At 43.4% G+C, this 25376-nt stretch overlaps 2 protein-coding genes across 2 annotated transcripts in view; one reads left to right on the top strand and one right to left on the bottom strand.

Annotated features, from left to right (window-relative positions):
- Positions 1-2466, bottom strand: part of pdpr (pyruvate dehydrogenase phosphatase regulatory subunit) — a 37932-nt gene extending 35466 nt beyond the window's left edge. The window contains exon 1 of the mRNA XM_084409124.1: positions 2337-2466. The gene's annotated coding sequence lies outside the window, so the exon portion shown is untranslated. The remainder of the gene's footprint in view (positions 1-2336) is intronic.
- A 581-nt stretch (positions 2467-3047) lies between these two features.
- Positions 3048-25376, top strand: part of ddb1 (damage-specific DNA binding protein 1) — a 50578-nt gene continuing 28249 nt past the window's right edge. Inside the window, exons 1-10 of the mRNA XM_084409123.1 lie at positions 3048-3244; positions 11717-11865; positions 12833-12949; positions 13464-13685; positions 15008-15122; positions 16404-16501; positions 16594-16752; positions 17978-18061; positions 18149-18265; positions 18720-18822. Coding sequence (XP_084265249.1) covers positions 3184-3244; positions 11717-11865; positions 12833-12949; positions 13464-13685; positions 15008-15122; positions 16404-16501; positions 16594-16752; positions 17978-18061; positions 18149-18265; positions 18720-18822 — 1225 coding nt within the window. The 5' untranslated portion in view covers positions 3048-3183. The remainder of the gene's footprint in view (positions 3245-11716; positions 11866-12832; positions 12950-13463; positions 13686-15007; positions 15123-16403; positions 16502-16593; positions 16753-17977; positions 18062-18148; positions 18266-18719; positions 18823-25376) is intronic.

Below are 25376 nucleotides of genomic sequence, written 5' to 3'. Positions count from 1 at the left end.
TGGGGGATACGGGCCGGGCCCAGAGAGAGAGAGAGAGAGTGAGTGAGTCTCCCTGTGCCTGTGTAGGGGATACGGGCCGGGCCCAGAGAGAGAGAGAGAGAGTGAGTGAGTCTCCCTGTGCCTGTGTAGGGGATACGGGCCGGGCCCAGAGAGAGAGAGAGTGAGTGAGTCTCCCTGTGCCGGTGTGGGGGATACGGGCCGGGCCCAGAGAGAGAGAGAGAGAGTGAGTGAGTCTCCCTGTGCCTGTGTAGGGGATACGGGCCGGGCCCAGAGAGAGAGAGAGAGAGTGAGTGAGTCTCCCTGTGCCTGTGTAGGGGATACGGGCCGGGCCCAGAGAGAGAGAGAGTGAGTGAGTCTCCCTGTGCCGGTGTGGGGGATACGGGCCGGGCCCAGAGAGAGAGAGAGAGAGTGAGTGAGTCTCCCTGTGCCGGTGTGGGGGATACGGGCCGGGCCCAGAGAGAGAGAGAGAGAGTGAGTGAGTCTCCCTGTGCCTGTGTAGGGGATACGGGCCGGGCCCAGAGAGAGAGAGAGAGAGTGAGTGAGTCTCCCTGTGCCTGTGTAGGGGATACGGGCCGGGCCCAGAGAGAGAGAGAGAGAGAGTCTCCCTGTGCCTGTGTAGGGGATACGGGCCGGGCCCAGAGAGAGAGAGAGAGAGTGAGTGAGTCTCCCTGTGCCGGTGTAGGGGATACGGGCCGGGCCCAGAGAGAGAGAGAGTGAGTGAGTCTCCCTGTGCCTGTGTAGGGGATACGGGCCGGGCCCAGAGAGAGAGAGAGAGAGTGAGTGAGTCTCCCTGTGCCGGTGTGGGGGATACGGGCCGGGCCCAGAGAGAGAGAGAGTGAGTGAGTCTCCCTGTGCCGGTGTAGGGGATACGGGCCGGGCCCAGAGAGAGAGAGAGAGAGTGAGTCTCCCTGTGCCTGTGTAGGGGATACGGGCCGGGCCCAGAGAGAGAGAGAGAGAGTGAGTCTCCCTGTGCCTGTGTAGGGGATACGGGCCGGGCCCAGAGAGAGAGAGAGAGAGTGAGTGAGTCTCCCTGTGCCGGTGTGGGGGATACGGGCCGGGCCCAGAGAGAGAGAGAGAGAGTGAGTGAGTCTCCCTGTGCCTGTGTAGGGGATACGGGCCGGGCCCAGAGAGAGAGAGAGAGAGTGAGTGAGTCTCCCTGTGCCGGTGTGGGGGATACGGGCCGGGCCCAGAGAGAGAGAGAGTGAGTGAGTCTCCCTGTGCCGGTGTAGGGGATACGGGCCGGGCCCAGAGAGAGAGAGAGTGAGTGAGTCTCCCTGTGCCGGTGTGGGGGATACGGGCCGGGCCCAGAGAGAGAGAGAGAGAGAGTGAGTGAGTCTCCCTGTGCCTGTGTAGGGGATACGGGCCGGGCCCAGAGAGAGAGAGAGAGAGAGAGAGAGAGAGAGAGAGAGAGAGAGATAACACACTAAACTACTCACAAACTTAAAATTTAAAAAAGATCCAATTTTTATATGTATAAAACTCTGAATTTAAATCTGGACTCTGAGTTTCAAAAACAATTCCTGCATCATTTGCTATAGTTTGTGCTTCCTATAATGACATCATCACACAATGGGTCAGGTGGTCTATCATTACCACCAGTTACAGACTCTCGTGTGTGTGTGTGTGTGTGTGTGTGTGTAGGTTTACACACTGCTGATGTGTTGATGGAGTGAGTGACTGTGGACTGAACTCAGCTCTTCTTCACGCGCATTGCAATGATTATTGAAGTAAATAAACGCTTTTCGCGTAAGAACTGGTTATATATAACCTGCGAAACATTCACACGCATGTATGATCATCAAGATCTGAAGGTCACATAATTATTATCACAAACAAAACTTTACAGTTACACAGAATTGTTTCATTTTCACCATCATTATTTTATCTGTTTCTGTGTAATTTCTACTACTTTCTACAAACACGAGAGCTCGAAAACAACGAATTAATGAACAAAAACAACAACACTAAAGACAGAAAATAAATAAACAACTATTACTGCCTCATTAATAATGATTAATTGTCACTGTATTTTGCGTTTTATCATGTTTAAGCTTATCTTTGGTTATTTATTGACATGTAGCCGTTAGCTTGAGGCCTCCAAGGTGATTCTTCGAGTAAAACACGATAACACAGGGTTAATGTTTGTCTCTAGATGTCCTGACAGCTCCTGCGTCCCGGGATCGTGTGTGTGTGAGACCGTGTGTAGAGTTAAGGTGACTCTGCTGAACGCCAAACTGAAGATTCACAGTCAAACTCAACAGCACTCGAGCTAAAACACAAACACAGCTCCTAAAACACCAGCGTGCGTGTAATCATGAATGCCCGGAGACACATACCTGCAGAAAGCTGATATATGAGCTCAGATCTGATCAGATTTATTCATTTGATCTGCGTGACAGGAGCCAAGAGTAACTTTACTACAGCTGAAGATCGGCGGAGTCTGACCACACTGCGCATGCGCGGAATGATTGACAGCTAGAAGCTTCGCACACTTTATTATCACCTCAGATAAATTCAATAAAAAAGGGAAAAATAGATATATTTTTGACACTTTTTCTTATTATTATCATGTTAAAAAACACACAAACACTCAACTTAATCCAAACATCAGATGCTTTGACAAAAGCGTAGACTCTCCGATGAAGATCAGTGACTTATTGATAAAAAGCCTATTTAGAATTAGATGGAAATGCATATAAACCTCCTTACAAACTACACAAATCAAAACGTTTACAGCTTGTATCCTGTATTTACACAATTTATAAATATCAGATTTTTTTAGCCTATTTATCTTCCATAAATAATTGAATATTTATTTTAAAAGAAAACTTGACAATTATCGTTTTCTGTTTGTTTCATCTTTTCTGTGCTGTGGCGCTGCAGTGTTTCCTCCGGGCCGCAGGAGGCGCTCTCGCACAGACTCACTGCAGTGTTTCCTCCGGGCCGCAGGAGGCGCTCTCGCACAGACTCACTGCAGTGTTTCCTCCGGGCCGCAGGAGGCGCTCTCGCACAGACTCACTGCAGTGTTTCCTCCGGGCCGCAGGGGTCGCTCTCGCACAGACTTCACTGACGACACTGAGCTTCTCTGCTAATCTGAGCTCTTCAGCGGATTCATGCGACATATCTCGCTATAAACACCGTTTCTCTTCATTTCTGGCTGGTCGTGTGTTTAAAGTGAGCGCCATGTCCTACAACTACGTGGTCACCGCGCAGAAACCCACGGCAGTGAACGCGTGCGTCACGGGTGAGTGTGTGTTTATCTCCCGCGCGCCAGTGCGCGTGCACCAGGCCTCAGAACATACACACTGATCAACGAACCGTTTAGTTTGTTCAGATCTGCCACTGTTCAGAACGACTTCACTCTTACAGAATGCTTATTATTGAGATGCACCCGTTGTCGTCTGTAGATCAGTAAATATGAAAAACTTTAATTTCTGCTGCGCGTGTCACTGTCAGACTGACGCGATCATCTTTACCAGAGCCGATCCTGCCAACCCTAACCCTAACTAACCCTAACCCTAACCCATCCTGAGTCCTGACCCACACCTGACCCGAGAGCCATGAAACCCTAACCCATTGCCACTAGGGTTGGGCAACGATTAATCGTGATTAATCGCATCCATAATAAAAGTTTGTGTTTACATAATATATGTATGTGTACTGTGTATAATTATTTAGTCTATATAAATACACACATACTGTATGTATGTGTATATTTAAGAAAAAATTGGTATTTATATATAAAATATTCATATATAATATAAATTATGTATAAATATATCTACAGTATATACATGCAAATTTTTCTTAAATATACACATACATATGTGTGTATTTATATAAACAAAATAATTATACACAGTACACACACATATATTATGTAAACACAAACTTTTATTTCGGATGCGATTAATCGCAATTAATCGTTGCCCAACCCTAATTGCCACAGTCACACCTGACTCCCAGTGCTCCCACTACAATACTCCCTCCTTTAACTAGTACTAATGGAGATGTAACTTAGTTCCTGATATCAGAGATAGACATTGTTACTAGAAAAAGTACATTCTTAATATCAAGAATTCACTTTTTAAACTAATTTAATTATTGATATCAAAATACATCCTGTGAATGAAATAAAGCTAACATGTCTTCCCACAGCATGTCACGGTTTTAAATGATAAAAGCAATACTTGATGGTTATTATTTACTGAGGGATGCGCCTCCATATTGACCCGTACGTGCAGCCAATCAACATTGTAAATGCAATATAGCCTATAAATCAACAGTCCATGTTAGGATTAGTTAGTTACCCAACACACTGCTGTTAGGGTTAGTTAGTTACCCAACACACTGCTGTTAGGGTTAGTTAGTTACCCAGCACACTGCTGTTAGGGTTAGTTAGTTACCCAGTTAGTTACCAACACACTGCTGTTAGGGTTAGTTAGTTACCCAACACACTGCTGTTAGGGTTAGTTAGTTACCCAACACACTGCTGTTAGGGTTAGTTAGTTACCCAACACACTGCTGTTAGGGTCAGTTAGTTACCCAACATACTGCTGTTAGGGTTAGTTAGTTAGTTACCCAACACACTGCTGTTAGGTTCAGTTAGTTACCCAACACACTGCTGTTAGGGTTAGTTAGTTACCCAACACACTGCTGTTAGGGTTAGTTAGTTACCCAGTACACTGCTGTTAGGGTTAGTTAGTTACCCAGTTAGTTACCAACACACTGCTGTTAGGGTTAGTTAGTTACCCAACACACTGCTGTTAGGGTTAGTTAGTTACCCAACACACTGCTGTTAGGGTTAGTTAGTTACCCAACACACTGCTGTTAGGGTCAGTTAGTTACCCAACATACTGCTGTTAGGGTTAGTTAGTTACCCAGTTAGTTACCCAACACACTGCTGTTAGGGTTAGTTAGTTACCCAGTTAGTTACCCAACACACTGCTGTTAGGGTTAGTTAGTTACCCAACACACTGCTGTTAGGGTTAGTTAGTTACCCAGTTAGTTACCCAACATACTGCTGTTAGGGTTAGTTAGTTACCCAGTTAGTTACCCAACATACTGCTGTTAGGGTTAGTTAGTTACCCAGTTAGTTACCCAACATACTGCTGTTAGGGTTAGTTAGTTACCCAACACACTGCTGTTAGGGTTAGTTAGTTACCCAGTTAGTTACCCAACACACTGCTGTTAGGGTTAGTTAGTTACCCAACACACTGCTGTAAGGGTTAGTTAGTTACCCAACACACTGCTGTTAGGGTTAGTTAGTTACCCAACACACTGCTGTTAGGGTTAGTTAGTTACCCAGTTAGTTACCCAACACACTGCTGTTAGGGTTAGTTAGTTACCCAACACACTGCTGTTAGGGTTAGTTAGTTACCCAACACACTGCTGTTAGGGTTAGTTAGTTACCCAACACACTGCTGTTAGGGTTAGTTAGTTACCCAACACACTGCTGTTAGGGTTAGTTAGTTACCCAACACACTGCTGTCCGTCTTGCTTTAGTGCAGAGTTGTAACTAAACTGATAATCATTGTCTTGTTGTAAAAGTATGTGCGTCTATAAGGAGGAGTGCCATCATGCCCATACTGTACTGCTGTACTGGTATATTGTACTGGTGTACTGCTGTACTGGTATATTGTACTGGTGTGGTGTACTGGTGTACTGCTGTACTGGTATATTGTACTGGTGTACTGCTGTACTGCTGTACTGGTGTAGTGTACTGGTGTGGTGTACTGGTATATTGTACTGGTGTACTGCTGTACTGGTGTAGTGTACTGTACTGGTGTACTGCTGTACTGGTGTGGTGTACTGGTATATTGTACTGGTGTACTGCTGTACTGGTATATTGTACTGGTGTACTGGTGTAGTGTACTGTACTGGTGTACTGCTGTACTGGTGTGGTGTACTGGTATATTGTAATGGTGTGGTGTACTGGTATATTGTACTGGTGTAGTGTACTGTACTGGTGTATTGTACTGGTGTACTGCTGTACTGGTGTGGTGTACTGGTATATTGTACTGCTTTACTGGTATATTGTACTGGTGTACTACTGTACTGGTGTACTACTGTACTGGTGTATTGTACTGGTGTACTGTACTGGTGTACTGTACTGGTATATTGTGCTGTACTGGTGTATTGTGGTGTACTGTACTGGTATATTGTACTGGTGTACTGTACTGGTATATTGTACTGTAGTGCTGTACTGGTGTACTGCTGTACTGGTGTAGTGTACTGGTATATTGTACTGTAGTACTGTACTGGTGTACTGGTATATTGTACTGTAGTACTGTACTGGTGTAATGTACTGGTGTACTACTGTACTGGTGTATTGTACTGGTGTACTACTGTACTGGTGTATTGTACTGGTGTACTACTGTACTGGTGTACTACTGTACTGGTGTGGTGTGGTGTACTGTACTGGTGTGGTGTACTGTTGTACTGGTGTACTGCTGTACTGCTGTACTGGTGTACTGGTGTCCACAGATGTGTTGCTGGAAAGCGTGCATTTTATTTCTTGCGCGCGCATATGAACGCGCGACGGGTATCTTTTCCGAGCTGCAGTTTATAAACAAACACCGTTGCCCTAACCTAACCCTAACCCTAACACCGTTGTCCTCGTCGTTTATCAAACATAATAAATAGTTGTATTTCACTCTCACATTTTTTGTCAGGCACAGTCACAGAACAGCCCTGGAAGTGCCGGCATTAGACAGACAGACACAGACAGACCAAAAGATGCCCAGCGGGGTCAGACAGACAGACAAACAGACAGACAGACAATCAGACAGACAGACAGACAGACAGACAATCATACAGACAATCAGACAGACAGACAATCACACAGACAGACAATCAGACAGACAGACAATCATACAGACAATCAGACAGACAGACAGACAGACAATCATACAGACAGACAATCATACAGACAATCAGACAGACAGACAATCACACAGACAGACAATCAGACAGACAGACAATCATACAGACAATCAGACAGACAGACAATCACACAGACAGACAATCAGACAGACAGACAATCATACAGACAATCACACAGACAGACAATCACACAGACAGACAATCAGACAGACAGACAGACAGACAGACAGACAGACAGACAGACAATCATACAGACAATCAGACAGACAGACAATCACACAGACAGACAATCAGACAGACAGACAATCATACAGACAATCAGACAGACAGACAGACAGACAGACAGACAATCATACAGACAGACAATCATACAGACAATCAGACAGACAGACAATCACACAGACAGACAATCAGACAGACAGACAATCATACAGACAATCAGACAGACAGACAATCACACAGACAGACAATCAGACAGACAGACAATCATACAGACAATCACACAGACAGACAATCAGACAGACAGACAGACAGACAGACAGACAATCATACAGACAGACAATCAGACAGACAGACAGACAATCATACAGACAGACAATCATACAGACAGACAATCATACAGACAGACAGACAGACAATCATACAGACAGACAATCAGACAGACAGACAATCATACAGACAGAGTCAGACAATCATACAGACAGACAATCAGACAGACAGACAATCAGACAGACAGACAGACAGACAATCATACAGACAGAAAATCAGACAGACACACAATCAGACAGACAGACAATCAGACAGACAGACAGACAGACAATCATACAGACAGAGTCAGACAATCATACAGACAGACAATCAGACAGACAGACAATCAGACAGACAGACAATCATACAGACAGACAATCAGACAGACAGACAGACAATCAGACAGACAGACAGACAATCATACAGACAGAGTCAGACAATCATACAGACAGACAGACAGACAATCATACAGACAGACAATCATACAGACAGAAAATCAGACAGACAGACAATCATACAGACAGAAAATCAGACAGACAGACAGACAATCATATAGACAGACAATCAGACAGACAGACAGACAGACAGAGTCAGACAATCATACAGACAGACAGACAGACAATCATACAGACAGACAATCATATAGACAGACAATCAGACAGACAGACAGACAATCAGACAGACAGACAGACAATCATACAGACAGAGTCAGACAATCATACAGACAGACAGACAGACAATCAGACAGACAGACAATCATACAGACAGAAAATCATACAGACAGACAATCACACAGACAGAAAATCAGACAGACAGACAATCAGACAGACAGACAATCATACAGACAGACAATCAGACAGACAGACAATCATACAGACAGAAAATCAGACAGACAGACAATCAGACAGACAGACAATCATACAGACAGACAATCATACAGACAGACAAACAGACAGACAGAAAATCAGACAGACAGACAATCATACAGACAGAAAATCAGACAGACAGACAATCAGACAGACAGACAATCAGACAGACAGACAATCATACAGACAGACAATCATACAGACAGAAAATCAGACAGACAGACAATCAGACAGACAGACAATCATACAGACAGAAAATCAGACAGACACAATCAGACAGACAGACAATCATACAGACAGACAATCATACAGACAGACAATCATACAGACAGAAAATCAGACAGACAGACAATCAGACAGACAGACAATCAGACAGACAGAAAATCAGACAGACAGACAATCATACAGACAGAAAATCATACAGACAGACAATCATACAGACAGAAAATCAGACAGACAGACAATCATACAGACAGACAATCATACAGACAGAAAATCAGACAGACAGACAATCATACAGACAGAAAATCAGACAGACAGACAGACAATCAGACAGACAGACAATCATACAGACAGACAATCATACAGACAGAAAATCAGACAGACAGACAGACAATCAGACAGACAGACAATCATACAGACAGACAATCATACAGACAGAAAATCAGACAGACAGACAGACAATCAGACAGACAGACAATCAGACAGACAGACAATCATACAGACAGAAAATCAGACAGACAGACAATCATACAGACAGAAAATCAGACAGACAGACAGACAATCATACAGACAGAAAATCAGACAGACAGACAATCATACAGACAGAAAATCAGACAGACAGACAGACAATCATACAGACAGAAAATCAGACAGACAGACAATCAGACAGACAGACAATCATACAGACAGACAATCATACAGACAGAAAATCAGACAGACAGACAATCATACAGACAGAAAATCAGACAGACAGACAGACAATCATACAGACAGAAAATCAGACAGACAGACAGACAATCATACAGACAGAGTCAGACAATCATACAGACAGACAATCAGACAGACAGACAGACAGACAGACAGACAATCAGACAGACAGACAGACAATCATACAGACAGAGTCAGACAATCATACAGACAGACAATCATACAGACAGACAATCATACAGACAGACAGACAATCATATAGACAGACAATCAGACAGACAGACAGACAGACAGACAGACAATCATACAGACAGAGTCAGACAATCATACAGACAGACAATCAGACAGACAGACAATCAGACAGACAGAGTCAGACAATCATACAGACAGACAATCAGACAGACAGACAATCAGACAGACAGACAGACAATCATACAGACAGACAATCAGACAGACAGACTGAGTCAGACAATCATACAGACAGAAAATCAGACAGACAGACAATCATACAGACAGAAAATCAGACAGACAGACAGACAATCATACAGACAGACAATCATACAGACAGACAGACAGACAGACAGACAGACAGACAGACAGACAATCAGACAGACAGACAGACAATCATACAGACAGAGTCAGACAATCATACAGACAGAAAATCAGACAGACAGACAATCATACAGACAGAAAATCAGACAGACAGACAGACAGACAGACAGACAATCAGACAGACAGACAGACAATCATACAGACAGAGTCAGACAATCATACAGACAGACAATCAGACAGACAGACAATCATACAGACAGACAATCAGACAGACAGACAGACAGACAGACAATCATACAGACAGAGTCAGACAATCATACAGACAGAAAATCAGACAGACAGACAATCATACAGACAGACAATCATACAGACAGACAATCAGACAGACAGACAGACAATCATACAGACAGAGTCAGACAATCATACAGACAGAAAATCAGACAGACAGACAATCATACAGACAGACAATCAGACAGACAGACAATCATACAGACAGACAATCATACAGACAGACAATCATACAGACAGACAATCATACAGACAGAGTCAGACAATCATACAGACAGAAAATCATACAGACAGACAATCATACAGACAGACAGACAATCATACAGACAGACAGACAATCATACAGACAGACAGACAATCATACAGACAGACAGACAATCATACAGACAGACAATCATACAGACAGACAGACAATCATACAGACAGACAGACAATCATACAGACACATACAGACAGAAACACTATAATCGTCACTCCAGATTCAGTGGCCCTCATTTATCAATCTTGCGTAGAAACGGGCGTTTATATTGGCGTAAAATTATGCTTACACTCCTCTAATCGCCTGATTTATGAAGCTGTGCGTACCTTTGAAATCCAGGTGTACGCAATACCTGCCCTTGATAAATGCCGCGGCTGAAATCGATCGTCATTAGAATAACACGCCCCTATATATTCAAGTCTCCGCCCCCCCCACGCCCTCATTTTACGCCATGGACACACGGAAGACGGCAAAGAAGAGAAACTTCTTTGAGAAAGAGAAAGCGAAACCAGGGAAGTGGAAAGAAACAAAATTGATTTCTAGATTTTTATTATTAATGAAGCTTATTGTTATTTAGAAGAAGAATGTCGTTATTATTATTATTTGTATTATTATTATTATTATTATTTAAAAGAAGAATGTCATTTTTATTATTTTGTCAGTCCGAATAATTTTTTTGGTCATTGAAAGCCTTTCATTACTAAACCCAGTCCGTGCACACCTGCCGGGCCTAACCCGGGCCTAACCATCGTTTCAAAGAATAGTACAACGGCGAGCGCGTCGAGTATAAACGCCTCGTCCGTTTGGGGAGGTGCGCGTGCAGTCTGCGGAGACTCGCGCTGCTGAGCCAGGCGAAAGTAGCCTATAAACAAGGCTTGAAATGTCAGGTAAGGCGCACAGGCTCGCAACTTAAGGAATACATATGCCTACAATTCAAATGCTTTGGTAAAGTCACACAAATTAAACATTGAAGTCCATGTTGCACAAAAATAAACACTGAAGTTTATAATTACTATGTTGTTGTTTTTTTACAGTGGGTCATAATATATCATATCTTTTAGTTTGTCAGTGCGTTTTGTGGTGTTAGGAATTGTTTTTCTGCGCATTCCCGCACTCAAAACGTGCGTACACCACCTCCTGAGCTGGCGTAGGATTTGAGCGTGCCGTACGCCAACGTCCATATTGATAAATCTCAAAGTCACCGTGGTTTTGGGTGTACGCCAGGTGTACGCTGGAAATTTGGTGTACGCACTTTTGATAAATGAGGGCCAGTGTGTTTTACACTTAACTTGTTTTACACTAATCGTCTAATTGATACAGTAATGATCATTAGCTCCAGTGGTGTGTGTGTGTGTGTTGGTTGAGGCTGGTGAGATGTTGACTTATGTTGATGTTGTTGTGACTGCAGGGCACTTCACGTCAGCGGAGGACCTGAACCTGCTGATCGCCAAGAACACGCGTCTGGAGATCTATGTGGTGACGGCGGAGGGTCTGCGGCCCGTGAAGGAGGTCGGCATGTACGGCAAGATCGCGGTGATGGAGCTCTTCAGACCCAAGGTTAACTTACCCCTAACTTACCCCTAACTAACCCCTAACTAACCCCTAACTAACCCGTAGGGCTGTCGCAATAACCGCAATATTGCAGTACCGCTACTGACAGGCTAACCGTAGAGGAATGCAAGTAGCCGCGATATTCGCGTTTTCTTTTTTCATAAGGCTATACCCTTCTTGTTTTGAACTTTGTGCATGTGTATTGAATGTTAAATAAGTTAATAATTATAACAAGACTGTTTATCATGGTGATTTGTGCAGAGGCTATGCGGATTTGCACTTAATCCTAAACAGACAGTGAATGAGATGAGCGCGTGCGGTGACCTGCGTCTGGGTTCGTGAGAAGGTTGCCGTGTCGAAGCCGTGGGAGAATAGATCAGCGAGTCACGCACTGAATCACTGCTATTGGCCTCTATAAGTGAAGCTGCAGCGTTAGCCATGTGACGCACGCATCAGCTGAGCCTTGTTAAGTGCATGCTGACCACATCTGCTGTGTGTGTGTGTGTGTGTGTGTGTGTGTGCGCATGCTGACCACATCTGCTGTGTGTGTGTGTGTGTGTGTGTGCATGCTGACCACATCTGCTGTGTGTGTGTGTGCGCATGCTGACCACATCTGCTGTGTGTGTGTGTGTGTGTGTGTGTGTGTGTGTGTGTGTGTGTGCATGCTGACCACATCTGCTCTGTGTGTGTGTGTGTGCATGCTGACCACATCTGCTGTGTGTGTGTGTGTGTGTGTGCATGCTGACCACATCTGCTCTGTGTGTGTGTGTGTGCATGCTGACCACATCGTAACACTTATTTATACAGCAACAAATAAATAAATAAATGGCGATAATACCGCATATCGCGCTATTGAGCCACTCAACATTACCGCGACAGCCCTACTGACCCTGATCTACGTGTGCTGTATCAGACCACGTGTGTTTCTGCGGCCCGATCTGCATAAGTCATTAACATCTGTGTGTGTGTGAAGGGAGAGAGCAAAGATCTTCTGTTCATTCTGACTGCGAAGTACAACGCCTGTATCCTGGAGTACAAGCAGAGCGGAGACAGCATCGACATCATCACCCGCGCGCACGGCAACGTGCAGGTACCACACACATATATACACACACACACACCTACACACCTGTGTTTCTGTGCATCTGTGCAGACGCTTCCTCAGCCCGACACACACACACACACACACACCTGTGTTTCCCAGGACCACATCGGCCGCCCGTCGGAGACCAGGATCATCACACGCACACATTCTCTCACACACACATTCTCACACACACACTCTCACACACACAAACATGCACACACTCTCTCTCACACACACACACACACACACACACACTCTCTCACACACACCTGTGTTTCCCAGGACCACATCGGCCGCCCGTCGGAGACCGGGATCATCACACGCACACACTCTCACGCACACTCTCACACACACAAACATGCACACACTCTCACTCTCTCTCACACACACACACACACACACACACACACACACACAAACACAAACACACACGCACACGCACACGCACACACACGCACACACACACACACACACACACACACACACAAACACACTCACACACACCTGTGTTTCTCAGGACCGCATCGGCCGCCCATCGGAGACCGGGATCATCGGGATCGTGGACCCGGAGTGTCGCATGATCGGCTTGCGTCTGTACGACGGGCTGTTTAAGGTGATTCCCCTCGACCGCGAGAACCGAGAGCTCAAGGCCTTCAACATCCGGCTGGAGGAACTGCAGGTCATCGACGTCCAGTTCCTGTACGCCTGCCCTGCGCCCACCGTCTGCTTCATATACCAGGTCTGTGTGTGTGTTCATGCTAGGGCTGTAACGATACACCAAACCCACGATTCGGTTTGTATCGCGATTTTTGACCCACAATTCGATTCAACCTTTCCTCAGCCCTTCCTCAGCCCTTCCTCAACCCTTCCTCAACCCTTCCTCAACCCTTCCTCAACCTTAGCCTTTGTTTTCTCCAGAAGTTTTGGTAGCACATTTTGAGTGAAATGCGCCCGGTAATGCGTAACGGGGCTCGAGCACACTGAGCAAATACTTGAACCCCCTCGTTTTCAACAACCGAAAAGGGGGCATGTGCTGATGCGGTGGTGATGCGGTGGTGATGCGGTGCTGATGCGTTCATGTAACACGTAAGGGTGGCGCTGCCATAAAAGCACCTAAAAGCTGTCGCAGAGAACCGGCAAAAGTTATGATTATGAATAATGTCAAATATAGCAAGGAGACATTTTAATTATTAATAAACAAGTGTTTTCTGTGTCAGTGTCGGCTGCAAAGATGAAGTTGACGATGCTGACTCGCGATCTTCGCAGTAGTGAACGCGCCGGAGAGACATGCACATACGGATGACATAAGCAGAGAGCAGTCTGTTTTCTCTCGTTGTGAATTGTTCCGTTTAAAAGTCGACATTTAAAGTTTTCTATAGATATATGTCTCAGGTCTGTGAGGTGAGCAGCATAACCTTATACGCTGAGTTTCGGTTCATGTATGAGACTAGCTCTAGTTCACGCACTGGCGCCTCCGTGTCCTGATTATATTGTCTGCTATATTTACTTCTTATTTATTAAATCCAGGCAATTGGTAACCCTAACCCTAACCTAACCCTAACGTTTTAAAGCAGTCTTTTAGTGCCGCTATCAGAGCGCTCACGTCCGTAACGAAGAACTGACACGTCCGTAACATTGTTTTTCCTCATAAATGCGAACACGTAAAGTAAAGTAAAATAAAATTCATATTTGATGTTCTGTGGAGAGCCGACCCTTCTTCATCCGGATGGTATATTACTTTTGGTTTGCGCAGTGGAATTCACAGAATTACTAAAACATATTTTGCCACCTAAAAGTTAAAGATTTGTTGTGTCACGTCCACATGTGTATTTCCCTCATATTAGATATAAAACGCATGTGTAGACTGATCATTTTCTAATGTTTATTTTCTAATGTTAACTTCAAATAATACTAATAGTAATATAAAGATGTGGTAGCATTGGATCTGGACGGGAAGGATAACTCTGGAACTGGGAAGTGTCGCGATTCTGCCTCCTCACACCGCGACACAGCTCATCATGTGTGTGTGTGTGTGTGTGTGTGTGTGTGTGTGTGTTCCAGGACCCTCAGGGCCGGCACGTGAAGACTTACGAGGTGTCTCTGCGAGAGAAGGAGTTCAACAAGGGCCCCTGGAAGCAGGAGAATGTGGAGGCCGAGGCTTCGATGGTCATTCCAGGTGAGATGAGCAAACTAGCGCTCGATTAGCTTCTCCAGTGCTGACGAAATGTCTCTGGTTGCCTAGCGTAATCTTGGTTCCTTGAGAGGAGCTGGTGCTATGGGAACTATGAAATCCTGCCGTGTTGATAGCGACGGTCCAGATCGGCAGCAAGCCGTTGACCTAGCTAAAGAACTCCATGCAACGGAGACCCATAAGCTCAGCAGCGTAGCGGCTATATGAGCAAGTTGCAGAAGCGTGGGCCACTGCAGACACATTGCAGTACTGACGCCGGCGCTGTAATGAACACAACACGCGCCGGAACAGCATGCGGAGCAGAAGTACTGGTGCCATTACACACAACACATTCACTGCCAGCAACATCCCGCTTATAACCGCCATAGCAACATGCTAGGCGCCTATAGCCCACCTGGCACAGGTTTTCCGCAAGGGTTACGACCTGTGTGGGAGAAACCATACATGATGACAGATTCCTTGTCTGTGCTTTACACCCAGTACAACAGCACTGCGCACAGATATAACCACGAGGGTTAGCATCCGCGCAGGAGGCGGCAGTGTGTGTGCCTGTGACGCCTAAACGACCTAGCTGAACAGCAGTGGCGTAAACTACTGTTGTAAGTGTCACATGACCTGTATGACAACATCCACTTTGTATTGTACTGTAGATATAATCCTCTTGCAAGGCGAATCCTGATGCGAGAGGAGACATCAATCACAGAACTGAGCAGAGTCCAGCGTGTGGCTAATCACTCTCCCTCTCGCCGTTCCACCCCGTCAGACTCTCGTTCGTCTTCCGAACACAAATGAAGATATTTGTGATGAAATCTGAGCGCCGGCTCACTCCTCCATAGGCGTCTCTGGGATCGAAGAAAGTTAGTAAAGACAAAGTTAAAAATAGTCTGAGTGACTACAGTGGCTCTACCTTAAGTTTATCAAGCGACGAGAATACTTTTTGTGCGCAAAAATAACGACTTTATTCAACTATTCATTTGGACTATTTTAACGATGTCTTTATTTAGTCATGAAAGTCTTACGGGGTGTGAACAACATGAGGGCGAGTAATTACTGACAGAATTGGGTGAACTAACCCTTGAAGGTGCAGTCGTTCGTTCAGACTCGCGCAGCGCTAGCAGAAGCGCCGCGGTCCAGGAGGCATCTTAAGAAGTTTAATTTTTTCTTTAAGAATCGTCATAACATTTTAAAGTCTTTGGTTATCCGTGTCTGTGTGTTTAGAACACTGTAGCTTTAACGATCCGCATCTAAAGTGTGTGTGTGTTGCAGTGCCGGAGCCGTTTGGCGGCGCTATAATCATCGGACAGGAGTCCATCACGTATCACAACGGGGACAAATACTTCGCCATCGCTCCTCCCACCATCAAGGTTTGACCATCTCTGTGTGTTTCAGGCTGTGGTGTGTATGAGTGTGTGTGTGTGTGTGTGTGGTGTAAAGTGTGTTGTGTGTGAACCCACAGCAGAGCACCATCGTGTGCCATAACCGCGTGGACCCGAACGGATCCCGGTTCCTGCTGGGCGATATGGAGGGCCGACTGTTCATGCTGTTACTGGAGAAGGAGGAGCTGATGGACGGAGCAGTGGTGCTGAAAGACCTGCGGGTGGAGCTGCTTGGAGAGGTGACACACTCACACACACTCACACACACACACACACACACACACACACTGGACGGAGCAGTGGTGCTGAAAGACCTGCGGGTGGAGCTGCTTGGAGAGGTGACACACACACTCACACACACACACACACACACACACACACTGGACGGAGCAGTGGTGCTCAAAGACCTGCGGGTGGAGCTGCTTGGAGAGGTGACACACTCACACACAGTGACATAGTGTCTGGTTCACTATCTTTGTGGGGACTCTCCATAGACTTAATGGTTTTTATACTGTACAAACTGTATATTCTATCTCCTTACACTAACCCTACCCCTAACCCTGCCCATCACAGAACACTTTCTGCATTTTTACATTTCCAAAAAAACTCATTCTGTATGATTTATAAGCTTGTGTACCCATGGGGACCTCTATTTAGACTTTATTTTTCACTTTACAGTTTTTGAGTCTCGGATCAGCAACAATACAAAAGTGTGTGTGTATAGTATATATGGGGGAGGCTGTAACTTTGCTTTTCATTTATTACTTAAAGCTCATTTGAAGTTCTTCGATACCACATCTAAAACTACTAGCCTAACTGATAAGAGCAGAATACTAAATAACAAAGTTACAAAGTCTAACAATATTATTCAGGTACAGAAATTAATAATTGAGCATAAACGTAAAATTACCCACTCACTGTAGAAATTAGAGTTTCATCTTTGTTAAAGCTGTATATTATTTTGTTGTTTTATTAGCATTAATGACTCAGACAGCAACAGGAATATTCGGCTGCCGTCACTTTAAGACTGAAAAAACGGACAAACTTCCTGATTCTGTCTGAGCTGTTCACTGATGAACCGAGAGAACCGAGAGGATACTTGTAGAGACAGGGATTCAGACACACTGTTGTGTACGTGTGTGTTCAGGAAACGCGAAATAGGAATCTGTTCTGTATTTGAGCGCTTTATCAGAAATGCGCTTCTCTCTCTCACAGAAAAGTCCAGATTTTCGCCTCTTTCCATGTTTAAATTGTTTGAATGTGTAAATTGGCAGGACAAAACACGTCCAAACTAAACTTTCACTCTATGATGGTTCAATTTAGCAGTTAATCTGCGAATCACATGCGTGCCGAACCGTGGGGCCTGGTCCGTACGATCACCTGCGATCCGGTCCACACTGTGTGTGCAGATACACACGTGACAGAACCACCTTCAGCACACGTGTGTGTGTGTGTGTGTTCTAGACCTCGATCGCGGAGTGCCTGACGTATCTGGATAACGGTGTGGTGTTCGTGGGATCCAGACTGGGAGATTCTCAGCTTGTGAAGGTCTGTGATCTGGCAGATGAGTTCTTGTTCTGTGATAATGGTGTGTTCTCTAAGGCCAGCGTGGTGTGTGTGTGTGTGTGTGTGCAGCTGAATGTGGACAGTAACGACCAGGGTTCGTATGTGGCAGTGATGGAGACCTTCACCAACCTGGGCCCGATAGTGGACATGTGTGTGGTGGACCTGGAGAGGCAAGGCCAGGGTCAGGTGAGCACACCACACCACACCACGCCACACCTCACCATCATAAATCATATAAACATGGAGCTGTGACACAGGTTTCACGTCTTCCGTCTTTGTGAGGCTGAAGAGGATCATCTGATTCTCTGACACTGATCACGTCAGTCGTGTCGTTCAGTGCTGCTGCTGTTAGTCTGTGAGAACAGAATTAAACACTATGTACAACTGGTGTTTAACAACATATTGACAAATGCCGGCAACATTGGGGAATATAAACAGCGCGACGCATCGATGCATTCCACGCAAATCGACTAATTAATGTAATCGATGTAATCTTTTACGCTGATGCGTCGTTGCAGCCCTACGTGACATTAACACTGTTTGTTAGGAGTTCATGTTTGTCTGTAACTAGCTTTATCACATCAGTGAAGCAGTGTATCATCAGCTAGGATGAAGCCTGTGTGTGTGTGTGTTCCTGCAGCTGGTGACGTGCTCCGGAGCATTTAAGGAAGGCTCTCTGAGGATTATTCGTAACGGTATCGGGATCCATGAGCACGCCAGTATCGACCTGCCCGGGATCAAAGGTCAGATCTTTGCTGTTGATCTCCCGCTGCTAATATGCTGTGAATCACAATATATCTCTATATTTTCTTCAGTTCTTTTTTCTGCTGTATGTGTTGTTGATGTTTCAGTCGTGTAACGTGTTGAATTGGGGAACAAAAACTGCACGGTTATATTCCTTTATCAGTTTTATATATTATTGGGACTCTCAGTTTCCAATTCACTGTCAGTATCTGCCTAACTCTGCTAGAGCTGATCTGCCCATCGTCAGAACCACAGATTCAGCACGACTTCTGTAACATGTTTGCATTTTGGCAGATCATCTTGAATCAACAGTGTGCAGCATTTTTGTGAACCCTTGCTTTGTGTGTGTGTGAGAGAACCGTGTCCTCTGTGTTTCTACTGTCGGGCCAGTGTGAGCAGGGCTTAAACAGGCGGGCGGGGCTAATAGCCTCGGGTCAGGAGCGCCGAGCCCAAAGCTGCTGTTTCTCCACCGTCGGGCCTGAAGCTCCGCAGCGCTTCACTAAAACACACCCGTAACACGCCTCTACGTCACACACACACACATCATTTCACCAACAAATGGAAGTTTTATCAGAAAACGAATCAGAAAGAAATCACTGGAAACTAGCGAGATCTCAAAACGAACATGATAAAACATGATAAAAGTGGCTGTTTGCTGCCATTTTTGTTGTTTACTTTGATATTTAAAACCTAAGCATCTGTTTTACCACAGGTTTACAATAATAAGTCATACATGGATCATAATGAATTACTTTGTGTCAGGATTGCACATTAGTCACACAGACTAATTTAGTTTACCGTTATTTCACAAAATAGAGAGGATACACGTACTTAATTCAACCTTGTCCTTTTCTGTTTATTAGTAGTCAGGACACTGTTTACATCACATTTAGAAAGAATGATAATTTCAACAAATTTTCCACCAAAAATACAACCTGAGGAGCTCTCGCACTCTCCCGAAAGTTATATTTCCAGTCAGAGAAACAGAGGAAGCTCTCAAAGTTCGAGATCCCCTCCTGTAGGCGGTGGGCCGGACCTCGAAATTACGAATTTAATACTTACCTCACAGCTGTGTACGTTTTTTTTTGCTGAGGTCATGTAATAAAATCGTATAAGTACTACAGACATTGTTTCCAACTTTGTTGTATGCACATTTGACGCAAAATGTCCTTACAAACTCTTACTTTTTTAAACCGGCAAAGAAGCAGGAGTACTAATCATAACGTTAGAAAACCTCCCGTTTCCTTGACAACCAATGTAAATAATGAACACAGATTCTACAGCGGAGGCATGTAATCTTTTTTGTCAGTGACCAGAAAGCTGGGCCATATAGTGAAACTGACGCATAGCTTATCTAACGGCAGATGAAGTAAAACCGTAAATCTTTATTATGAGTCCTAATCATAAATACAGTGCATGTTCACAATAACAGTTTAAATAAATAAAAGAATGATTTAAACTATATGTTTTACTTCTGATATAAACATTAGATTACATATGCCATTCTCATTAATGGTGTTGTTAAACACTTGAACTACATGAAATAATTACTGAGAAGTTACAACATTTTTATATTCAATAAATATAATTTTTTGTTGTGGATGCAATGCTTTTGAACACTTCTCCTCTGGCATGCTGTGTTTTAATGTTTTAACTAATTTCTTATGATAATAGCAGATTGTCTGAGAAAATGGTTTCGTGCAAATAATGCACAACAAGGTCTATCTGTTTCCATTAAAAATCTAAATCAATTAAAAATACTATTTGGCCAGTGGAAAAGATTGAGAAAAAAATTCTCTGAAATGTTTTTTACACTATTTGATTTATTCACAGTGGCGGATTTAGCAAATCGGGGGCCCAAGGCGAAGGTAGGCTATGGGCCCCTCCCCTCCCCATCCAATCTTTAAAAGAGAACGAAAAAAAGATGTACTGACTGAATGGTGGATAGGCAGGTAAAGCTATACGGGGAAGTTAAGGTTAGAGAGGAGAAAGAAACGTCCCCTTTAAACCCTGCATACACTTCTTTACTCCTAACAGAAACATGTTACAATGTTTACATGGTACAATTTCTGGTAAGCAAGGTTTTTTTTGTTAGTTTTTTTGGCAAATTTCACCATTTCGATTCAATTCTTGTGATTTGATTCAATATTGACTAATTTGGATAAATATTAGGTAACGTTTTACAAGGCAGGCGTTACTTTTTCTCAAAAAAAAAAAAAAGAAGCCCTATCAGCTGGTATAATTTAAGGTTAAAATAAGTAAATTATAGTACACATATTTAGCCAAATACTCTCTATAGCTCTTTTTTTTCTAGCCAATTAAATGGCTTTCCTGGGGTAAATGTTATGTGACGATTGTTCTCCAGCTGTTTTACCTCTTTCCGCGGTTGAAAAACACTTATTGATCGATATTATGAATGAGGAATATACATTTCGGTAAGTTATACGGTATCTTTCAACATTGTTAATTCGTGTTTATTTACTATTGGGTAGTTTTTAGAATTAGACCAGTTCACGTGCCGCTATAGGAATCTGTCATGTCACATTAAAATGGCAAAACGGTATTTATTGTTTGAATTTCGTAATAGTATTGACAGAATCTGAGAGCTGAGATTTTTTTAAATATCATGATTCATAAACTGCTCAGTTTTGTCTGTCGGTCTCTGTGTCCTCTTTGCTTCACGATTTTTGTCTGTGCGTTGGACATTGTTGTTCCTGATCTGTATCCCCAACAGTAGCCGTAAAAAAGTTTGTCATCTTTGGCAGCGTTCCCAAATACTTATCAGCGTCTTTTCACTTTTTTTATTTTATTTGAGCGGCTTGGGTAACTTCGAAACGTTAAATTTTCGCGTTTAGACTCGTCTTGCTCTGGGGATCAATTGCTCTATTTCCCAGTCCTCCTGTTACTGCGTGTTGTTTATCTTTCGCGCCGCGCACTTTTTCGGACTTTTTGCTTTCCTCCCGCTTCCTCCTTTTTTCAGCACCGCTTGGGTAGCTTAGCTTCGCTTCATTTTTACTCTGTCTACTACTCTATACACTCTGTCTGTCAATCACTTCTTTTTCTCCGTCAGTTTTTTGGCACAGCCTTGTCACTTTCGCAGTTGCGCAGTAAAAGTAAGATAATGGAATAGTCCAATGTAGTGAGGCGGGGGGGCCCCCTCCTGTCTGCGACACTAATGATTGATGCCATTTTTCGCAAATGGAGTTTTAGAAACATATAAAAATAAAATAAAATAAATTAAGCATAAGGTAATAGGGCATTTTGGGGGCCCCTAGGTAGCTCGGGGCCCAAGGCAATTGCCGACCTTTGCCTAATGGTAAAGTCCGCCCCTGTTTATTCATTATTCATTTATTCAAAAACAAGGCAAGGATAGGCTACTAAATTATTTTTATTAATAAAATGAGAGCATATGAATAAAGCGGAGCGGTGTGACGCTTAAATATAAGTTAAAAAACTTAAACATACGTTATATATATGTGTTATTTTATATACGTTTAACCCCTTACTAGTCAGCCCCAATTTTGGCAAGTGATGCATACATGACATACCCAAAATAAAAAGGTTGCTGCTCAGAAGTCATTCTGAATTGACACATAACCAACATATATTTAGAAATCCAACCCTTGAGAGTTTACAATTCAAGACTCAAAATGAACCAGACTGTTATTAATATTGAGATATATAAGCTCAAACATAGAAACAAAAACAACAAATATTAAGAATATATTTATTAAATGAATAAAATTATTATGTGAATTTAGGATTGCAACTTATAACCACAACTAAAACATGGGGATTTTTTAAAGACAATCATCCCACACATCCTATTCTATAATAAAATCAGCTAATCGAATATTCGAAAATCGTGACTCATCCCTAATTAAAATAGTATTACTGTGTAAGTGGATGACATGACAAGCAGCAAAAGGCAGTGCAATTTGTGTGTAAGTGGGGTCAAATGTTCATTGCAAATTTAAAAATAAACCAATGTAGCAGCATCATAGTGTAAACTACCAGTGTATTTGTGCAAGAGTCAATCAGCTGCCCTTAGGTTATTGGAGGGTGGGGGTGGAAGGAAGAGGCTCTCTATGATTCCCCTATAGAAAGTTAAGAGGATGGATTTTTGGGAGATGAGCCTTCCTCAACTGTGGGAGGAAGTGCAGAGGTTTTTGGACTTTCTTGGCCAGGTTCTGTTGGTGGTGTCGATAGATCAAGATGGGTCATCTGTGCTGTGGATACTAAGCAACTCCGTGATCTTGACCTGCTCCATCATGGTGCTGTTAATGTGATGATTGTCAACGATCACCTCTGTAGTCATTTGGGTGTGGAGAGATATGATGTTGTCCTGTCTGTGTGTTAGATAAACAACTGAATTATATTCAGATAAATAAACACAGAAAGTGCACATTACTAGATAATTTTAAATCACATTTTTCATCTTGACATTTGTATTAAGATGCTAACCATCTTAAACGAGCTTGACAAGACTACTGCAGTTCACAAATAATTTTGTTAAATAGCTCAAAAACAGCCATCTTTAACTAAAATATTTTTCCACCATACCTGTTCTGTTATGTAGGTGAAGCCCAACCACTATCAATCGTGACAATCAACCATAATTGGCTTAAATAACTCTATGACTACCACTATAAAGTTGATTTGAAATAATTTTTTTGTTTTGGTTTGCACTCTTTTTAGCTGATAATTAGTCTAGCTTACTTGTAGCCTAGGTAGCTTGCTGTAACCAACCTGGACATACCCTCCCGTTTACCCCATGATTCTCCCTTAGTTAGACTTATTTCCTGCTGTCTTCCCGTTTAAATATTTTTTCCCGTAATTATCCCGTATTTGAATACTCTTTGCTTAGTTCATTGTGTATGTATGTACCGAATGATTATTTTGGATTAGCCTAAGCAACATACCGTTAGACCTAACGTTAGCTTTACAGCTCCAATACCAACATTCTTTCGTGGCTAACGTTGTTACTGTTCTCATCAACGACAACGCATATATTCACGGTGAACTATAGCTTGCAGTCTTAAATACAACTTATATGAAAAGCATTAAGATATAGGGGTGTATAATCATTGCAAAACAAATCTTACCTTGACGTTGTCTTGCCGAGACACACCGGTCTCTCCAGGTTGGGTTGTAGACTCATGGATTTGGCTTCAGACTGACGCGACGCCGGTTCAACGAATAACGTGATTGGCCAAATCAATTCAACAAGGTAACAACACAAGCGTTGATTGGATCTCACTCCGGCCAACGTTTGTGATCAGCAAGCGAAATTAAATCTATTTTTATACTTTAATGTGCAACAATTGGCGTTGTAAACAATCGGTAATCTTTTTGTGAATTATTCATACAGACAAATAAAAAAAATTAGCCACACAGCTGCTGGGTAACTGTCAAATTAAAAACTAAACGAGATAGACGGACTTGGCCCACTGCCTACTGGTGCTGCTCTTCTCTCTAGTAATCTGGCACATCGTCTCATAGCCTTACAGCTCAAACATGACAAACTGGGGCTCAGGTCAGGAGACAGCCTGGCTAAACCGACCGTCTGCTAGCTGACTCGCGTCACTGAGAGACAAACGTTTGACTCTCTCTTTTCCAGCAATTTTATTTTAAATAGACTTAAAAATTATGTTGGCATTAGTGGAATTGCATTAGCATGGTTTAAATCATACTTATCTGACCGTTATCAGTTTGTAGCCGTAAATGAAGAGATGTCTTATCGATCACAAGTTCAGTATGGTGTACCACAAGGCTCAGTACTAGGACCGCTGCTGTTCACTCTGTACATGCTACCATTAGGAGATATCATTAGGAAGCATGGCATTAGCTTTCTCTGTTATGCTGATGATACTCAGCTCTATATTTCTTCACGCCCTGACGAAACTTACCAATTCACAAAATTAACAGAATGCATAGCTGATATAAACAACTGGATGACTAGTAATTTCCTACTACTTAATTCAGAAAAAACAGAGATTCTAATGATTGGACCAAAAACTTCCTCACGTAATAACCTAGAATACTGTCTAACACCTGCCAACCTGTACGCATTTGTTAATCTAAACTACGCAAAAACACACGCAGTCCTCAAATCAAGCAACAGCAAAAGAAGAAGAGTTCGACCAATCATAGCGCTGGGTTCATTCCCCAGATAGCAAGCGGGGATGATTGACAGATGCGTAGGGCCTATCATTAAACAGAGACTGAAAATCGACAGCAATAAAGAATCCCGCTGGATCCCCCTTCACTCCCGCCGTCTGACTGATGTAAGAGGACAGTCCAGTAGTCACGGCACCTCTGACCCCTGAAGGGAAACGGCCTGGGGTCGATGTGGAAAGTTGATTGTACTGAGTTACCTTAATCCTCTGGGTTCGATGATCACACGGATCGCATGGATTATCTTAATACTCCGTCATTTCCCTCAGATAAGAGGAAGACATCATTCAGCCATGCAAATGATAAAATACTCAAGTAATGCTGAACAATAAATCTAAGTAAGTTTGAAATCGCTATGGCTGAGTGATGATGAAAG

This window comes from Rutilus rutilus, assembly GCF_951802725.1.
Source record: "Rutilus rutilus genome assembly, chromosome: 5".
Taxonomy (NCBI): Eukaryota; Metazoa; Chordata; class Actinopteri; order Cypriniformes; family Leuciscidae; genus Rutilus; species Rutilus rutilus.
This window is presented reverse-complemented; position numbering and strand designations above follow the sequence as displayed.